At 38.6% G+C, this 20,764-nt stretch overlaps 1 protein-coding gene across 2 annotated transcripts in view; it reads right to left on the minus strand.

Annotated features, from left to right (window-relative positions):
- CNOT1 (CCR4-NOT transcription complex subunit 1) overlaps positions 1-20,764 on the minus strand; it is a 101,607-nt gene that overhangs the window by 45,101 nt on the left and 35,742 nt on the right. For both annotated transcript variants that reach the window (XM_007468322.1, XM_007468321.1), the window contains exons 3-13: positions 12,897-13,004; positions 12,225-12,323; positions 11,800-11,868; positions 11,657-11,711; positions 10,959-11,162; positions 9,870-10,038; positions 8,704-8,830; positions 8,445-8,555; positions 4,366-4,536; positions 3,806-3,933; positions 1,710-1,950 (exon numbers count right to left, since the gene is read on the minus strand). In XM_007468322.1, coding sequence (XP_007468384.1) covers positions 1,710-1,950; positions 3,806-3,933; positions 4,366-4,536; positions 8,445-8,555; positions 8,704-8,830; positions 9,870-10,038; positions 10,959-11,162; positions 11,657-11,711; positions 11,800-11,868; positions 12,225-12,323; positions 12,897-13,004 — 1,482 coding nt within the window. The remainder of the gene's footprint in view (positions 1-1,709; positions 1,951-3,805; positions 3,934-4,365; positions 4,537-8,444; positions 8,556-8,703; positions 8,831-9,869; positions 10,039-10,958; positions 11,163-11,656; positions 11,712-11,799; positions 11,869-12,224; positions 12,324-12,896; positions 13,005-20,764) is intronic.

A 20,764-nucleotide genomic window follows, 5' to 3' on the forward strand; every position in this document is an offset into this window, starting at 1 on the left:
ACCAAAATAAAATTTAAATGCTGGATCTGGATAAAACAAAATTATGTCAATTGAACTTTTTGTTTTTGTTTTTTGCAGTATGCGGGCCTCTCACCGCTGCGGCCTCTCCTGCTGCGGAGCACAGGCTCCGGACGCGTAGGCTCAGCGGCCATAGCTCACGGGCCCAGCCGCTCCGCAGCACGTGGGATCTTCCTGGACCATCTTCCCGGACCGGGGCACGAACCCGTGTCACCTGCATCGGCAGGCAGACTCTCAACCACTGCACCACCAGGGAAGCCCTCAAACTGTTTTATGATCTTCTTCCATTTACTGTTAAAAAGTGAAATGAGAACCTTCTGGCTCTATGATAAATGATTAAGCTCTTTACTGCTATCGAAAGGATACTACTGGTACACTAGCAATACAGACCTTTCATAATACTGATTTTTTTTAATTGTCTTGCCTCCTTGCTCTTTCAACTTTTATACTTTAATGCCCACATGATGCTAAAAGATAAAATAAGTTTTATAGAAGTGTGACTTTTTCAGTGTCAAAATTCCAAGATTGACAATTTCTCTAGGTGAACATCATCAAAAGAATGTCAATTATGCAGAAATAGAATCACAGATATAGAAAACAAACTTGCAGTTACCAAGGGGGGAAGGGGAGGGTGGGCTGGGATGAACTGGGAGATTGGGATTAACATATACACACTACTAGTATAAAACAGATAACTAATGAGAACCTACTGTACAAAAACTCTACTCAATGCTCTGTGGTGACCTAAATGGGAAGGAAATCTAAAAAAGAGTGGATAGGGCTTCCCTTGTGGCGCAGTGGTTGAGAATCCGCCTGAGGGGACACGGGTTCAAGCCCTGGTCCAGGAAGATCCCACATGCCGCGGAGCAACTAAGCCTGTGTGCCACAACTACTGAGCCTGTGCTCTGGAGCCCGTGAGCCACAACTACTGAGCCCACGTGCTGCAACTAATGAAGCCCACGCACCTAGAGCCCGTGCTCCGCAGGAAGAGAAGCCACAGCAATGAGAAGCCAACGCACCGCAATGAAGAGTAGCCACCTCTCACCACAACTAGAGAAAGTCCATGTGCAGCAACGAAGACCCAGTGCAGCCAAAAATTAAAATAAATTTTCAAAAATAAAAAATAAAAAAGTGGATATATGTATACATATAACTGATTGACTTTGCTTCACAACAGAAACTAACACAACATTGTAAAGCAGCTATACTCCAATAAAAATTAATAAAAAAAGAAATGTCGGGACTTCCCTGGTGGTCCAATGGTTAGGACTCCATGCTCCCAGTGCAGGGGGCCTGGGTTTGATCCCTGGTCAGGGAACTACATACCCCAATGCCACAACTAAGACCGTGCATGTCACAACTAAAGATCCCACGTGCCACAACTTAAACCCGGCACAGCCAAATTAAAAAAAAGAATGTCCATTATGGGGTGGGGGGAGATAAACTGGAAGACTGGGATTCACATATACACACTACTATATATAAAACAGATAACTAATGTATAGCACAGGAAACTCTACTCAATACTCTGTAATGGCCTATATGGAAAATGAATCTGAAAAACAGGGGATGCATGTATATGTAATAACAGATTCACTTTGCTATACACCTGAAACTAACACAATCCCAATAAAAATTAAAAAAAAAAAAGAATGTCAGTTTATTAAGACAAAGAAATGGTCATATCTTACCTGCCCATGCCATGCATAGTGCAAAATTATAGCTGAGTTAGGGTGGTTTCCAAGGAAAATTGGCATCAGAGTGGAGATGAGTTCATGGCGCAAGGTGTGCCAAGAGGTGTTGATTTGTAGTAAGGCCAATACCAGCATGTCTGGACAGTGTTTGATAGGGAAGCTGAAGAGTTGTTTGACTTGCTCATATTGCCCTACCTCTGCGAGCCTCAGCAGAGATTCAATCAAATCCAAGCTCTTCCTAACAAGAATGGAAGTAAGATACTCTATCAATGAAAATCTAAGTACACAAAATTCATTTTCCAAATAAGTGATACCAGCTATCAAGACAAAACCAAGTTGTCATCTTTTAGTATTTGAAAAATATTTAAATTGGTGCTGTTCATCTCAAATATATAATGCTGGTATGCTTTCAAACTAATTTCAAAGGCAGTCCAAATTAAGAGAATACGTGATGAAGGACAGCAGACACGACTGACCATGTGCATAACCATGGACCGCCTTACCAGAGTTACCATCAAAAACTTTTGTGATTAGAGTGCAAAATAAAAACAAATAGCAGTTTAGAAACAGTCAAAAATCCAACACAAATATAATAGATATAATTACACACAGGAAAAATTCTACATAAAAATACAGCCTGACAGAATACTGTAAATCAACTATACTTCAATTAAAAAAAAAAAAAAAAAGCCCAAACACTTACTTCAGTAACACCAAGTTTTTACTTAGGTGCACGATGCCCCCTATGAATTATTCTTGCCCCAAGAAGCTAAATGTGATTGATTTCAATCAAGCCTCAAGGTTTTGCTACCCTTAGTCCATGAAAACTATGGGGATACGGATCAAATTAAACACCATGAGGAAAGAGATACCCCATACCACAGGGTAGACTATAGGATAACTGATCCTACTTCTCCATTAAATCGATGGCCAAGAATTATATTTAAGAAAAAAAAAAAAAAAAGGGAGAAGAAAGACTTACAGCATAGAAGAAACTATGTGGACCTTATTTGGACTCTCAATCATACAAACTGTTAAAAAGCATTCTTGAGACAATTAGGGAAACCTGAATATATAGCTACATTAAGGAATTATTAAATGTATATGACATTTCAATTTTATAAAATGGAAAAAGGCCTTTATCTGTTAAAATAAAATGAAGACAAACTGCCGTACACATTAGACTTAACAGGAGAAAAAAAAAAACTATCCTGTACATCCAATGTTGGCTAGCACCTGGGGAAAGGACACACTTCAGAATAAACCACTGCTTCGGTCAGTCTTTCAGAACAGGGATCAGCAAACTACATCCACAAGCCAAATCTCACCCACTGCCTATTTTTGTAAATACTGTTTTGTTGGAACAAAGCCAAACCCATATTTACACTGTGTTATAATTAAAGAGTTAAGTAGTTGCTACAGAGACCATCTGGCCTGTAAAGCCCTTTACAGGAAGTTTACCATCCTTTGTTTATAAGATGTGCCCCAGGGGAGTATGGTTGGAAAAAATGGAAGAAACATTATAAAGCAGATATCTTTGGGGACCAATCCAGTCCATGCCCCCTCTGCATAGCTGTGGGTGTAATATAACAGTGATGGAAGTACTTTTACCATCCTTATCTCACATCCCCAGAGAAGAGTTAGTTCCATAAGAAACCAACTGAGCCAGTCAGATTCTCCAGCAGAAATTTTGAATTGAAACTCAGAGAAAATATATAATTCAGCTTAAAGTTTTAGATTTCATCCACTGGCCATTTTGAGCCACTTAAAAAAGAAAGCAAGCAAGCAAATCTACAGAGAGAAGAAAGGGATTTAACATTAAGGGAGAAGTAAAAACGTCCTTCTAACATTTGATTGTTACAGAAAATATACAATGGCAGACATTACAAGAGGAAAGATGTATCTAGTGATAAGGAGACTAAATATAGATTTTCACCCACCAACACCCTACTATATAAAAATTTAGGGTAAGTAGGCTTACTAAAAATAGTTTCGTTTAAACCTTTCAACTACATAGTTGGCTCACTATTAATCTTATAATTCAAAAAAGTATAAGTGACCCTTTCAAGAAAAGCTAGATGAAGAGTGTTTACCATGTGGCAATTTCTCGATTGTCATCCTCTGGTGGTGCTTTCAGAATATCAGTGGCAACAGTATGACATGGGTAGTCGGCAAAACAGAAGATCTCTGGATTTATAAGGGAATGCTGAATGAATGAGAGCTGGAACAAGAGAAAAAAGTCCTTACTACCACAAATGACTGTGAATGTTATAAAAATGTGAAATATTTTCACTAGGCTAATCTCAATCTTAATCTTAATTCTCATTCATCAGAATGAAATTTCCCTTTAAAATCTTAATTATGCAATATTTCAAAACCACAGACAAGTCAGACAAATGAAAGGTGCATGGTGAGGTGACCCTGGAGACAAACATCATTAAACTATTGGGAAAACAGTTTGATTGCTACACTTCAGCTGAGTCTGACTGGTACTAAACTATAATAACGTTCCTTCAAAATTTATCAGACTCTCTGCTTTTCTGAGCAACGCAAAACAAATTCTACATTAAAAGAATATTTTAATCAATGGATAGATGGCACTATCTAAGCCATGATTCTTTGCCTCTTCTATAGCTAAACAACATTCACTTACCTGGCCTTCTGCATGTTTCCAAGGTCTGTATATGAGGTCTACAGGGAACACTTCCATACCCAGACCCCTTTGAATGCCATACACTACATTATGAAGTCCTTTACTGTCACGAATTTGAAATCCAGGATGGTCCAGCTCATAAGTTACTTCCTTGAAATTCAAACTTGGGTTCTAAAAAAGAAAAGCATTTCAAAGTTTAATGAAAAGGGACTTCCCTGGTGGTGCAGTGGTTAAGAACCCGCCTACCAATGCAGGTGACACAGGTTCGATCTCTGGTCCAGGAAGATCCCACATGCTGTGGAGCAACTAAGCCCATACACCACAATTACTGAGCCCACGAGCCACAACTACTAAAGCCCGCACACCGCAACTACTGAGCCCACGTGCAGCAACTACTGAAGCCTGCGCGGCTAGAGCCTGTGCTCCGCAATAAGAGAAGCCACCGCGAATGAGAAGCCCACGCACCACAACAAAGAGTAGCCCCCACTCTCTGAAACTAGAGAAAGCCCACGCACAGCAACGAAGAACCAACGCAGCCAAAAAAAAGTTTAATGAACAAAAGTGTATATATTTTGATTGCTTTATCCAAAGAGCCATATTAAATCTGAAGTTCAATCAAGATGGTCTAATTATAGACTCAAAATCATCTAAATCTTTCTGGCATTTCCAGAGAGACTTGGAAAGGTAAATTCTTAATATTCAAAATAAACTGGCTCTACCAGCAAGCTACTCCAAGTTACCTTTCAGTTCACAACATACTTGTGAATACGTGAGTACATAAAGGGGAAATCTCTTCCCCTACTTTAGTCCAATGAACACTCCCATCCCAATATGGCAAACAGATAACGCTTCACTTAGTGCCTCGTCTTTACAGTAAGATTCCACTACCTTGGAACAAAGCTGCAAAGATAAATCAATTATCCCAAATATCAATCTTAATTAACAAGGACTTCCCAGGTGGTGCAGTGGTTAAGAATCCTCCGGCCAATGCAGGGGACACGGGGGTTTGATCCCTGGTCCGGGAGGATCCCACATGCCACGGAGCAACTAAGCCCGTGCGCCACAACTACTGAGCCTGTGCTCTAGAGCCCACGAGCCACAACTACAGAAGCCCGCGCTCCTAGAGCCTGTGCTCCACAACAAGAGAAGACACCGCAATGAGAAGCCCGTGCACCGCAACGAAGAGTAGCCCCTGCTCACCGCAACTAGAGAAAGCCCGTGCGCAGCAATGAAGACTCAATGCAGCCAAAAATAAATAAATAAATTTATTTTTAAAAAAAATCTTAATTAACTAAAGATCTCCCCTAAAAGCATCCCAATGTATGCAACAGGAAAAGTACTCTAGATTCTTTATGTCAAAATGACTAAAAATTCCATTCAAAAATGTTTTATGAAAAGGTATTCATAAAAGCAGTATGAGATTCCTTAAAGAAACACAAAGCAAAGGAAACACATTTAGAGAAGATAATTTACCAAACACTCTGCACCAAGCAATAAGAATATTTTGTGCTTGGGACTTCCCGGGCGGTCCAGTGGTTAAGACCCTGCGCTCCCGATGCCGGGGGCACAAGTTCGATCCCTGGTCGGGGAACTAAAACCCGGCATGCTGCACAGCGTGGCCAAAAAGAAAAGGGGGAAAGAAAAAACAGAAGAATATTTTGTGCTTGAAAGAAGAAAAGGCTGTGCACACTTCATAATTAAATCTCCAACCAAAGCATTATGTCCAATTTAGTTTTGCTCTAAGTTGACACCTTTCAATCCATAAAGACTTTAATGCTTGCTTTGTATATGGTACAAAGAATAAATGTCAGTTGGGGTACTCACTCTAAGACAACAATGGCATTCAGAGGTAACTTTTTTCTTTCTAAAATTTGTTTCAAGGATTGGCTGTGACAGAATAAAACCATAAATATACTATTAAACAGCATTATCCTAGAGAGAGTTAAGTTTGGTAAATCCACAGGTGCGCCCCTATGGTTTCCTCCTCCCATCCTTGGAAGTAAATCAGAAAAATTATTAACCCAATGTGTATCTGAAATTGTTCTCTGTTCCCTTTCTACAAAAAATTGTACAGAAACTCAAATATACGAGAAAAAGGAAGAAGAAAGAAAAGAGATTACTAATTCAACTATTCAAATCCACAGTGAAGGCGTTCAATTTATAGCCTTTGCACTCTCTGAAATCAAAACATAGGTTCAGATAACATGGAAAACTGTCCTTGTCTGCAATTTTTTAAAGAGTTTTTCAATAGTGCAATAAAGTACAAAGATGAAACTGAGGGAAAAGCATGTTTTCATATTTGCAAGACAACCACAGGTTAAAAACAAATCAGTAGGGCTTCCCTGGTGGCACAGTGGTTGAGAGTCCACCTGCCGATGCAGGGGACATGGGTTCGTGCCCCCGTCCAGGAAGAGCCCACATGCCGCGGAGTGGCTGGGCCCGTGAGCCATGGCCACTGAGCCTGCGCGTCTGGAGCCTGTGTTCCGCAACGGGAGAGGCCACAACAGTGAGAGGCCTGCGTACCGCAAAAAAAACCCCAAAAAACAAACAAACAAAAAAAAACAAATCAGTAGGGACTTCCCTGGTGGTACAGTGTTTAAGAGTTCGCCTGCCAATGCAGGGGACACGGGTTTGAGCCCTGGTCCGGGAAAATCCCACATGCCACAGAGCAACTAAGCCCGTGCGCCACAACTACTGAAGCCCGCACGCCTAGAGTCCGTGCTCTGCAACAAGAGAGCCACAGCAGTGAGAAACCTGTGCACCGCAACAAAGAGTAGCCCCTGCTTGTCACAACTAGAGAAAGCCCGTGCGAAGCAACGAAGACAAAAATAAATTACTTTTTTAAAAATTAAAAAAGAAAAAAAACCAAACCAATTAGTAACTGGTTATCCTTAAGTGCTAAAACTGTGGTTTTATTTTGCTTTTCTTCCTTTTCACTCACTAAGTTTTCTGCCATGATCACGTGTTCTTTTTTCCTCTCCTCTATTACTAAAGAGTAGGTCTGAACACCATAAACCCATCTACTATTAAGAAAAATAAAAAGAAAACCCACTGATACTGTTAGTAGTAAGGTCACACAGAGAACAGTATGATTCCCTGTTACTCAATTTTACTTATAAGTTACAAACGTAGGAAACTAAAAATGAGAAATAGGAATAGACAAATGACCTGACACCTTATCAAGAATGTTACGGAAGTATTTATTTGTAGTCTTTAGTGTTACATTTTGTTCCTTGACATTTTATGAACAAGACTGAAAACATTACATCTTGATCTTGACTCCACTGTTCTCTCACTGACTAAATTTCATCACTCCCTTTTAATAACTAGAAGTTTCACTTTTTTATATTTTATTTTAACAGTTCAATATTTTAGGAGAGGTACGTTGTTTATTTGGGGACCAATTATTTAGTTTGTGGATATTTCAGAAGTGGAAGTAGTAAGATAAGTATGGCTTCTTTTATCCCTATAATAATATCCCATAAACAAGGTTGGCAGTGTTTTTGTTGCACCTTCCAGAAAAATTTCAGACGACTTCCTTTCTCCTCAGTAATTCCTCATACAATCATTACTTTGTAACAAATTCATCCTCCCCAAAAGACCACACACTGACAACCTACCAAACCACCTAAGCAGTGTTACTCAGAATTGCATAGCAACAATTCATTATGAACAAAGCTAGAGTTTGATTGCATACTATTTCCAGTACATAATTATCTCGGATCCTTCATTACTTTTTTTTTTTTTTTTGCGGTATGCGGGCCTGTCACTGTTGCGGCCTCTCCTGCTGTGGAGCACAGGCTCTGGACGTGCAGGCTCAGTGGCCATGGCTCATGGGCCCAGCCGCTCCGCGGCATGTGGGATCTTCCAGGACCAGGGCACGAACCCATGTCCCCTGCATCGGCAGGCGGACTCTCAACCACTGCGCCACCAGGGAAGCCCGCTTCACTACTTTTGAAGTCAGAAATTATAAAACGTTGCAGTTCTCATTCAGCTAGGCACTTTATTCATTAAAATTTTCTTTCTTTGGGCTATATAATACTAACATCATAAATATATAACATTACATGTGTACTCACCAGTTCTTTGAGAACATCAATCAAGACTTCTACATTCCATGTGTGTGCCTGTGCTCCATCACTTTTATCTTTTCCATCACTCCAGATCCCACTGCCAGGAGCAGAGATACTCTGTAGAATTAAAATCTGAATTAAACAAAGCCAACTACTCAATGTGTTCAGCTCTGGTTGGTAGAACAATCATACTGTAATTTAATACATAAAATAAAGAGGGCAGAACATTAATTCACTTTGTAAAATAGTTTATTTCCACACCTACCTGTAATGGAATTCCGTCTGTTAATCCTGAATGAGTTCGAGCCATCATTCCCAAAACCCTTGCAACCTGGGCAGCTGTGACCTCCCGAACACCAAACTGCATGATTATATTGCGACATTCTTCAATACTGAAACAGAAATTTAACTTCAGAAAAATGGTACCCTCAATACCAAGGTTAAGAAACACTCATATAAAATGCACAAGTGAAGTCGCTAGAGTTTTACTAACATAGAGAGTAAAGCTTCATTTCTTGTTACTTTCACATAGCTAGGAGTGTAAAATCCACCTACTTAAGGAAATAGAAAACGTTTAATATACCGATGGAAGAAGGAAATATGAGTTAACAGTAGTATCTACAAAGAGACATAAAATTATGTCAATCTTCGGTATAAATCTTTGGTATAAATCAAGTTATTCTTTAAAATACTGATAACTCAAGGGTTATTCTGATATGTACAAAGCCCTGAAAATGTATTTTAACTTTTTCACTTTGCATCAACAAAAGTTTTATGCCAGGCACATTTATACACACACAAGAAATACACTTTCAAACATAAGTGGAAATGTGGTTTGTATGAGTTTTAAAAACATTAAATGTTACACTTAAAGTCAAAGCAAAGCACATTAATGCCCTTAATAACATATTCTCAGAAAAATGTTAACAATCCACTGTATCACAGTCCTATGTGCTACCATTAGGGTGAAACAATTTCCTTTTATGCCCCTGGCAGGTGAGGAAAATAAGTGAGAGGCAGGGTATGAAAAGGGCAGAAAAGGAAGACTGTAGAAATCATGGTACAGCAAGGAAATTGAGGGTGGGGGCAGGGAAGAGCATATTAGACATGATGGATGGGAAATGATGCAAGTTCCATGAACACTTGCCTCAATGCCCTCCCTCTCAAAAGCTAAAACTACCTACCATGGCGACTAGGCTAGAAACCTCTGATCCTTAAATTTGAGAAACTAGGGGGGATGGAGAGAGAGAAATTTAGCCACGAGAACATTTATAGCTGCCACCAAAACTAATATGTGGAAGATTAAATTTAGAAGCAAAATTCTTGAGAAGCAAAGATAATACATTAAGGAATCTTTAGGAACTTGCTTTAAAGAATCACATTGTGCTTTTCACAAGAGTAATCAGAAGTTTAAAATGTCTGACTACCAACCTTGCACAAAAGCCATAGCCCACTTCTTGCATGAAGTCAGCCAAAGAGCTCTCCATCATGGTTTTAGCTACCCCTCCAGAATCAGGCAGGATTCTGTCCATTAGAATGTCCCGTTTTTCAGGGTATAAAAGTGGTGCAAGCACCACGGGACAGCGCTCCTGGGGAAAATCTGAAGAAGGAAAAAGATAATTATAACTGCTATATTGATTAATAACAAACTATCCTCTTTTACTCTTTAAAAGCCCCTCAAACCTGAGTTTTCGCAAGTCCATATTCAAACCAAAGTTATTCAGTTTTTCCAATCCAGCTAGCCTAGCCCAAGTTATGACTTCAACCCCAATTCTAAAATTTGAATGTTCTTATGTCACAAAAAATGGTCATAAGTATATTTTTAATTTTTTTATTAGGATCCCATTATCTATTGCACCCTAAATATTACTTTAAAATTTCACAAAAGGGCTATCAATTCCCATGCAAGGAAGACATGAGAAATAACTGGTACATCAATCTCTCTTTATTTCAAAATGTCCTATTACTGAGAAAGTTAATGAAGTTTAAATTAAACTATATCAATGTTAAGAAGTAAACAATAATAAGAGTGAAAATGGATAGTGGTTAGTCCACTATAAAAGATTTGTTTTAAACACTATCTCTAAAAAAAGGACCAGAGGAAGGAGAATGGTAACAACAGAACCAGGAGTTATCTTAGCATAACAATGCCAACAGCCAAGAGGTAAAGTGGATATATGATAGTGATCAACATTTTAAACCAAAGAGAGCAGGTCACAAATACTGTAGTCTCTGTCTCCCTAAAAGGGAAAAATTTGACCACGTGGAAATATACCAAGTCTGAAATGAGATTGTACTTAGATAACAATATTGCTGGTACGTGCTCTTCATTTTATACCTTGTCTATAATGAGGCTTTTATCATTTTCATATTTTCAATTATAAAATACTCTCTTCCTTGAAAGATTACAAAATTAACAGAAAAGTAAATCACTGCCTTCATTTGTATTCTACAATCCTTTTGTAATGTGTGTTCATCCAAAGAAATCATCTTTTGTAGGCTACAGACACTCCTTTTTACCTCTGCGCAGCGTCTTAAGAAAAGCGTCTATCTGTTCCTGTCCAACTCCAAAGGCTCCCTTCTGCCCAAAGAGGAGATGGGAGAGGAGGAGGTGTAGGACCTCTATTGCTATATCCTGGAAGCCACCTTCTTGATTTCCACTGACGTCTGCGTCAATATAAGAACGCAGAAGATCTGGAAGCTTCTGTTTGATAAACTGGGCAGCTAGAAATGAGATAAATAAAAAACCACAAGTTATTTTTGCACCACAATGGGTAAGAAGTCACATACCATCAAAATACAGATGATCATCATTCTCATTCACCAACTCACCCTTCACCCTCTAATGTTTTTACAACTCTAGCTGGTAGGCATAAAAATAAAAGATCAATTGCCAGGGGCTTGGTGGTGGGGGGCAGGGGCAGGAGGAGGAGAGGGAATGGAGAATTTTTGGATGGGTACAGAGTTTCAGTTTTGCAAGACAAAGAAGTTCCAGACATCCATTATACAAAAATGTGAATACAGTTAACACTACTGAATTGTACATTTGAAAATGGTTACGAAGGTAAATTTTATGTTTTTACCATACGTACATATACATACATACATAAAAGAGACCAAAAGAAAATAATCTTACTCTCTAAACTATGGAGGCTCAAGCCCACAGGTTTTAAAGACTCTAATTTCACTATAGGATCTTTAGGGAAAGGGAAACTTACCAAAACCTCTGAGATCTGAGCTGGAAGAATTCAAGAGGGCAAGGCCAAAAATTACCTGAAACAAGAAGGGTTAGATTGACCAAAGAGTCAAATAGCTGTTTCAGTTCTAATTTTGCCTACATCTCTTTTCTTAAATCACTTACCTCTTGTACTTTGCTTAACTTGAGAACTTTACTCAGCTGGGCAAATAAATGGGGTGCAGGCTTTAAACTCTGAAACAAACCAAACTTTATTTTAAAATAAGAACATACAATTTTCAGAAAGTTTATAAAAGCATCTGTTTACCCAATTATGGTGCTACACAGGAGTGACAATTCTGTAGTGCTGCTAGCAACAGCTGTGGAACTGTGTTCTGACAAGCTTAAGCCTTCATATGATCTGGTTTTATTAAGATTCTAATTATTATCAAACCACCTTGACTATGTTAGAAAGCTACAAAAACTCCAAAGAAAGTATCTGAAATTTTTATTTAAAATATGATATTATGAGGCCAAGGATTAAGGCCTTTTTAGGAAACCTAATAAAAGATCACATTCTTAGGACCACTAAAGATAAAAGGAATACCAACCTTCTGATAGTGCAATGGATTATCAATGGCATAGGACAGCGTGGAGATAAAATTTGGCTTCGTAATCAGTGACGCACACTCCTGAATCAGAAACTGAGTCTTTAAAAATAACAAATGAATTTTCATTAGCACTAACAGTCATCTTCTTGCACAAATAGAAGCAGCATTGCTCAGAACATTAAAGGGTAACCTGATACTGTACACTGTTTCTACATCAGCTCTTTAAAAATCCTATTGAAACTACCAAAGTCTATTAGCAACAAGTGTTAAACCAAAACCTCTACAGAAGAAAGTCCACTGACAAGATAACTATAAGGAGTAATATCAGGACAAACGGTTCCCAGATTGAGAATCAAACCATAGAAACTCAAACTAGGTGAAGAGATCCTCTCTCTGCCTTACTTACTTGTCAAGCTGGACTTCCCCACAGTCCTGCTTCCTTCAGGCAGGTTTGATTCCCAGCTCTCTAAACCTGAACTAAGTAGATGTAATAGTCTGCATTCAGGCAGGAGAAGAGATGGACAAGAAAAGGAAAAGTCCCACTGCCTTTTAGCCATTCAGCTAAGATTATTTTTGGATCCTATATGTGTTTGCTACACAGCTATGCCCAAAATGCAATTCATGGAACAATTAGATCTAAGTGAATATATACACTATGTATGCCCCAAATACCTGATGAAAATCTTTGCCACTGCTTTTACCATCGCCACTGAAATCCACATGCGAAAATAGGCAGCGTAATAAATGCCTGTCTGCCTCAGGACCGTGCCGATTCACAATCTGAAAAGACCAAAAATATGAGTTTGCTAAGAGTGACTTTTCTCTTTAAAAAAAAATTCATCTCTAGGACAACATCCCAAATTATATTAATTGTTCATTTTGGAACAAGAGTTCTAGGAATTATTGAGATGGAGGTGCCAATATTTTATAATTAAATATCTTTAAGTGTTTCCTACAGGCACTAGCAGGAAAGAGAGAAGAAGAAAAACTACCAGTAATTAGCCCCATGTAACAGTGTGCTCTGATCAACCTCTACAACAAAAACACCAAACAACAGCACAAATGACATGTTTAAGTTGTAAGGTGACAATTTTATAACTGGACTCATGAGAGCATCACTTTTTCTATCCATTGTTGTTTTTAACCCCTAAAAAGTATAACCTGAAATCTAACACAACTGTGACTCTTTGTAATAGCCTATAGGGCAAGGCCCTAAAGGAACTGGTCTGATATCAGTACTGGCCCTAAGCTTCTTGCTGTTCCTCAAATTTACCAATGTTTGTACTTGCTATTCCCTCTAACTAGTAAACTCCAGATATCTACATGCGGTTTGTTCTCTCACTTCCTTTAGGTTTCTGCTCTAAAGACACCTCATCAGTCAGAGGTTTCCTAACTACCATCCCTAAAATAGCAACATGAACTGCCCCACCATCACCCCTCATCCTGCTTTACTTTTCTCCACAGTACTTACCACCACCCGATAATTTCTGTTTATTGTCTATGTCTCACTCGACTGTAAGTTGCATGAGAAAAGAGAATTTATGTAGTTGTGTTCACTTCACATTTAGGTCAGGAAAAGAGCTTATTTAGCACAATGTATGTGCAGAGTAATCATTTGCTTGTTAAATGCCACATTAAAATTTTATAATAGTAAATATTTAACTACCTACTTTGGCCTAAAAATGTGACTGGGTTTCCTTGGTTTAATCTTTAACAACTCTGCCAAAAATTATTCCCATTTTATAGATGAGAAAGTGGACACTTCAAACAGACCCCATGAGCCTAAAATCCAATAGTCTATGAGTTAGGAGTCTGATATTCATAGTCCAACTCCAAAGTCTATACTCTTTCTAGTGTATCATAATTATGTCACAGCCAGCTAAGTTAATTTCAGTTTCAGTTTTCCCCATCCAGAACATGTGAGAGTTAAGTAAGACCAAGCTTTACACTGCCTCAGACATCTTAAAGTTAAAATCTATATAATCATAGGTTATTTTTTCCTATCCCCTGGAACACTGAAGACATTATCTTAAAGAGCCAATTCAAATTAAGAATTACCACCTATGCTCCAACCAACCAGACCTCTCCCTTGAAAGAACAAGAATAACTGGCTTAACAAACATTTGTTGAATACATGCTAGATACCATTCAAGGTATTGCAAATATAACAAAGGAGACCAATGTGCTCCACAGCTCTCATGAAGTACATTTTCACGGAAGAAGAAAAGTACAGGCAAACAGTTTCTGATAATATTAACTCATGAAGAAAACAGGGTTATATGATATTGACAGGACGGTGGGGGGGGGGGTATACCTCAGAGAGGCCATCCCTGAAGATGTAACATGTAAACTGAGACTTAAAATATTCAGGTGACAACCAAAGATAGAACTGAAGGAAGAGCATTTGAGACAGAAGGTAAACAATACATAAAGGATTTTAGTAACAGAAAAAAGGCCAGCAGGAGTCAGGGAACCAGATCATGGTTAATTAGCATACTGACTTAACTGGTACTCTTTTTTTTTTTTTTAAAGAAGATGTTGGGAGTAGGAGTTTATTAACTTATTTATTTATTTTTGCTGCGCTGGGTCTTCGTTTCTGTGCGAGGGCTTTCTATAGTTGTGGCAAGCGGGGGCCACTCTTCATCACGGTACGCAGGCCTCTCACTATCGCGGCCTCTCTTGTTGCGGAGCACAGGCTCCAGACGCACAGGCTCAGTAGTTGTGGCTCACGGGCCTAGCTGCTCCGCGGCATGTGGGATCCTCCCAGACCAGGGCTCGAACCCGTGTTCCCTGAATCGGCAGGCGGACTCTCAACCACTGCGCCACCAGGGAAGCCCTTAACTGGAACTCTTACACCAACCTAAAAAATGGAAAGACAGGGCTTCCCTAGTGGCGCAGTGGTTTAGAGTCCGCCTGCCGATGCAGGGGACACAGGTTCGTGCCCCGGTCCGGGAAGATCCCACATGCCACGGAGCGGCTGGGCCTCTGAGCCATGGCCGCTGAGACTGCACTCCGCAACGGGAGAGGCCACAGCAGTGAGAGGCCCGCGTATCGCAAAAAAAAAGAAGAAAAAAGGAAAGACATTCCAAGAGACTGTCAATGGCCAAAAAAACCCCAGAAATTTTTGTTTTAATTAGGATCACCAAATTTAATGAATATCCCTTATCCTTAGCATTTATTTCTGTAACATTTTATAATTTTAAAATTGCTTTTACAACAACTCAATCTTCACAACTACCCTAAGAAGTATATACATATAACACATATAATATACCATGTTATTATAGACAGGGTTTGTTTTGTTTTCTTTTTTTAATCAAGATTGCAAAGACTAAAGACAAATGTCATAATTTGCTGGATAAGTGGTAGAATCAGAAAGTGTGTTTTATGGCGGCTAAGTGAATGAAATATTCCTCCTGTGATACCATGCTACCCTTCTCCAGGAGGAACTGTTTACTTTTAAAACTAAAGTGGTATTTTAAAAACATGATCTTGGGTTGCAAAGATGCTGCAATAAGATTTCATTGATCCCATAGGATTAAGCCTTATACATTTTCCCTTAGGTTCAAACCATTACACCCACTGGGCAGGGGAGACTAGCAAAATCAACAACCTTTTAGTGAAGTCAACTACACCTTACAATTTGATAGCAAAATCTTGGCTATTAAAAATAAAGTAACTTTATCAAAGGCATTCATTCTACACTACTTTTGTAATAATCTGATTTGTGGCTAGAGTAACATATTCTCATCTAAGAGCCACATATTAAGAGGAACACTAAAAAACAGTGCATCCACGATGGATGGTAGAGATTCAGAAAATCACGCAGAATGGTTGGGGAAATGGGGCACTATTTGGCCTGGAGAGCACACATAAGGGAAGAATAAAGACTTAATTATGCGAAGGGTACTTGAATATTAAATCCTCACAAAAAGAGTCCCAAACAGTTTATTTTAGCTTGTTATAAAGATACTCCTAATAAGGTTGTCCACAAATGGTAATGAGTAAATGAAGTAGTCAACTAACTTCCACAGTCAGAAACATCAAAAATCCCTACCTCTATTAATACTTTAAAAGTCATTCTTTGGGTAGAATACTGATAAAGCAGCAATTATCTGAGGAATTGTAACATCAACCCCAGCTCCTAAAAACAGCTTAGAAAAAAACCTCACATTGGGACTTCCCTGGTGGTGCAGTAGTTAAGTCTCGGCTTCCAGTTCAGGCGGCACGGGTTCAATCCCTGGTTGGGGAACTAAGATCCCACATGCTGCCTGGTGCAGCCAAAAAACCCCCAAACAAACAGAAGAAAACAAACCACATCTATAGAGATTTTCACATAAAAACAAGATTTATATAAAGAAAACTACTATTTATATAAAGAAAACTATATAAAGAAAACTACTAATCTAGCCTAACAGATGACCTCAGAGGCCCAAGATTCTATATAATTACAAAGTACCAGATTTTTAAAATTTAAATTGAAGACAGTAACTCACTACAATGATTAGTTATAGTAATTGGAATAATTGGATTGTACGTAAACATACATATACTCCACACAAATAATGTAGGATCTTCGTATTTCTTAAACTTGTTATACATATTCTAACCATTAAAAATAGTCATTCCAGGGCTTCCCTGTTGGCGCAGTGGTTGAGAGTCCGCCTGCCGATGCAGGGGACATGGGTTCGTGCCCCGGTCTGGGAAGATCCCACATGCCGCGGAGCGGCTGGGCCCGTGAGCCATGGCTGCTGAGCCTGTGCATCTGGAGCCTGTGCTCCGCAACGGGAGAGGCCACAACAGTGAGAGGTCCGCGTACAGCAAAAAAAAAAACAAAAAAAAGTCATTGCAGGTTTTTACTGTATTATCTGTATGAATGCTTTGGGTTACTTTATAAAAAATAGTGTACCTATTCAAAACAGTTTAACATACTGAAAAGACCATGAAAAATTTTTGCAGTAAACAAAAGGCACAGAACTGTCAAACTCCTAAGTAAAAGATGGTGGAACTAAGAGCCCTTTTTTCCTATTCTAGCCTCTCATATTTTACTTTTCTTCTAGCCTCTCATATGAAAAAAAAAAAAATCCATTTTCAACAAAACACTCACGTAAGAAGTGGTCCAGAGAGATATGTCAGATAGCTTATTCTCAGTACCTCAAATGACAGGCTAAATGCAGGTTTCTATTTGGGACTGATAAATCCAGAAATAAAAATGTTTAGGACTGATGAATGTCCCAAAACACACATAGTTATCCTTTGCTCAAGTGATGAATCTGGAGCACAGATGAGCCATGAAAGAAGACTGTCCATTTAGAGACCCAGATTTATATATGGAAATTAGAAAATGGCAAAGGAGACAGAGCTGAGGGAACCAAGCTCAAGATGCTACTTTTAATGTCTGTAAGCAAACCACTGAGTTAAAGGAGAATCCTGGAGAAGCAGAATAACAAAGAAGAAGAGGTAACCATTACCAAACCTGGATACAGAACATGGCAGACTACCCCAACACACTTCCCCACCCTCAAGCATCCCCAAGATGGTTTATATGTGAGTAAATAAAGTGTTGATTCAAAGACAAGCAAAAATTCAAAGACTCAGCCTGGAATCTATTTGAAGAAACTGTAAAACAGAGCAAAGAAACAAGACAGGTGAAGAACATACTTTTCAAAAGACTTACCCCCCACCCAAAAAAAAAAAATTTTTTTTAATTTAAAAGAAACAAACAAAAGACTTATACAAATAAACAAACAGAAGAGATCAGACAAATAGTATTCCATATCCTTGAAGAGATTATAGGAGCTGTTTTTGTTTTTTAAGAGGAAAGTCCTCAAAAAGGTAAAACAAAACACTAGGTTCAAGTACAACATAACAGAAGGAAATGAGAGCAAACTTTTGGCACTTAAGAAACAAAGCAAAACTCTTACAGAAAAGATAACTTAATAATCAATATATAATACCTCAACCCACAAGAAATGAAAAGAAAAACATTCAAAGAAAACAAAAATATCCCTGAAATAAACATTTGAGTTGGAAGAATGAAAGGTATACCATAGCACAAGAAAGGCTGATGCAGAATAATCAACACTACAGCATACACTCGAAGTTAATAAACTCTAATGAAAAGGAAATTCAGGGACTTCCCTGGTGGCGCAGTGTTTAAGAATCCGCCTGCCAATGCAGGGGACACAGGTTCGAGCCCTGGTCCAGGAAGATCGCACATGCCACGGAGCAACTAAGCCCATGCCCCACGACTACTGAAGCTCGCGCGCCTAGAGCCTGTGCTCCACAACAAGAGAAGCCACCGCAATGAAAAGCCTGTGTGCACCGTAATGAAGAGTAGCCCCCGCTCGCCACAACTAGAGAAAGCCCGTGCGCAGCAACAAACACCCAACACAGCCTAATTAATTAATTAATTAATTTTTTTTAAAAAAAGGAAATTCATAGATATATTGAGGTTAGGAATGCAGGAAAAGTTAGTCACCTAAAATGCATGAGGGAGGAGAGAGACAAAGGAAGATAGGCAGCTTTTGGCAACTGATGCTGTTGAAAGAATAATGGGGAACAATATTTGCAAAACTAGGGGGAATATATATATCTAGTGATAACTGGACTTCCAATAAAAACAAGAAAGATATTCTCAAGCATGAAAGAACTCAGGTAACGGCACCTGAGTTCCAAATGAAACAAATCTTCTGACAATGATCTATGGTCAAAAAAATGTATGAAAATAAAAGATATTTTCAGGAATATAAAAACTGCAGTAAAAGAACAGGCTGCAAGTACTCAATCCATTTCAATATGCATTTTTAATAAGACTAAGCAACTCTTTAAAAAAATTTTTTTAAACTGAAGTATAGTTAATTTACATTGTGTTAGTTTTCAAGTGTACAGCAAAGTGATTCAGTTACATATATTTATTTTTTTCAGATTCTTTTCTTTTATAGGTTGTTATAAGATATTGAGTATAGTTCCCTGTGCTATACAGGTCCTTGTTATTTACCTATTTTATATAATAGTAGGGTGTATTTATTAATCCCAAACTCCTAATTTATCTCCCCCTACCCTCCACTATCCCCTTTGGTAACCGTGAGTTTGTTTTCGATGTCTGTGTCTCTTTCTGTTTCGTAAATTAGTTCATTTGTATCATTTTTGTAGATTCCACAAATAAGTGATTTCATATATTTCTCTTTCTCTTACTTAATATGATATCTCTAAGTCCATCCATGTTCCTGCAAATGTCATTTTTTCATTCTTTAATTCTTTTTTATGGCTAATATTCCACTGTGTGTGCACACACACACACACACACACACACCTTCTTTATCCATTCATCTCTCAATGGACATTTAGGTTGCTTCCACGTCTTGGGTATTGTAATAGTGCTGCTATGAACACTGGGCGTGCATGTATCTTTCCTAATTAAGAGTTTTCTGCCAATATATGCCCTGGAGTGGGATTGCAGGATCATATGGTAACTCTATTTTTAGCTTTTTAAGTAACCTCCATAGTGTTCTCCATAGTGGCTGCACCAATTTACATTCCCACCAGCAGTGTAGGAGGGTTCCTTTTTCTCCACACCCTCTCCAGCATTTAGTATTTGTACTTATCTTTAATAATGGCCATTCTGACTGGTGTGAGGTGATACCTCATTGCATAAACTACTCTTTTAATAAAAGTCATTTTATAGATTTGACTTTGGAAATAAACGTTTTACATGGTATCAAGCAAAATTAGATTACTATTAAAAGTACTTTGTAAATATTGAAAATAATATGCAAACAATGAACCCAAACTCCATATCCAGTTGGTGGTGTGGCATAACTATGCCAAGAAGAACCATTTTAAATGACTTTAAAACAGTAACTTGATTTTACATCTCTAGTGAGATATACCTTAAAAGTGCCCCCACCAACCCCACCAAAAAATGGTAAACTATTTTCCATAATCACAGTGCTGTTAAGTAGAGTCACAGATAATCTAAGACTCTTGACTGTGGAGTGTGGAATAAAACAAATGACTTCATTACTGAAAACGGGAATTTTCTGCACTGGAAGTAAGGAGAGACAGATTTTAGGTAATGAATTGAAATAAAAATCCCTTGGTCCTGAAATTAAACTGGAAGTATTAGTATGACATCATGGTGTATTTTCTCCTTAGCTTTGTCCACTGAAAGGCCTAATAATGGCCAACTGAGTATCAGTAAACAATACAAGTGTTGAAATAACTTTCTAGGCCCAAAATGGAGTATTCCTGCCCTTGGTGTAACATCAGCAAACCAAAACTTAGATAACTCTGGAGTCCCCGTAAATGTTTCACTTGACCAGAAACACAGTATACTCAGCCAGCCAATTCCCAAACACCAAGCCGATTCTGGGTGTTCTAACCCCTATCTAACCCCTAATAAGGTTGACTATGTGGTCCCAGCCAATCATATATTTTCTATTTGTCTTTTCTTTATTCTTTTTTTTTTTTGGCTGTGCCAGGCAGCATGTGGAATCTTAGTTTCCTGACCAGGGCTTGAACCCGTGCCCCTTGCGTTG

Source organism: Lipotes vexillifer, unplaced genomic scaffold (assembly GCF_000442215.2).
Source record: "Lipotes vexillifer unplaced genomic scaffold, Lipotes_vexillifer_v1.1 scaffold1347, whole genome shotgun sequence".
NCBI lineage: Eukaryota > Metazoa > Chordata > Mammalia > Artiodactyla > Lipotidae > Lipotes > Lipotes vexillifer.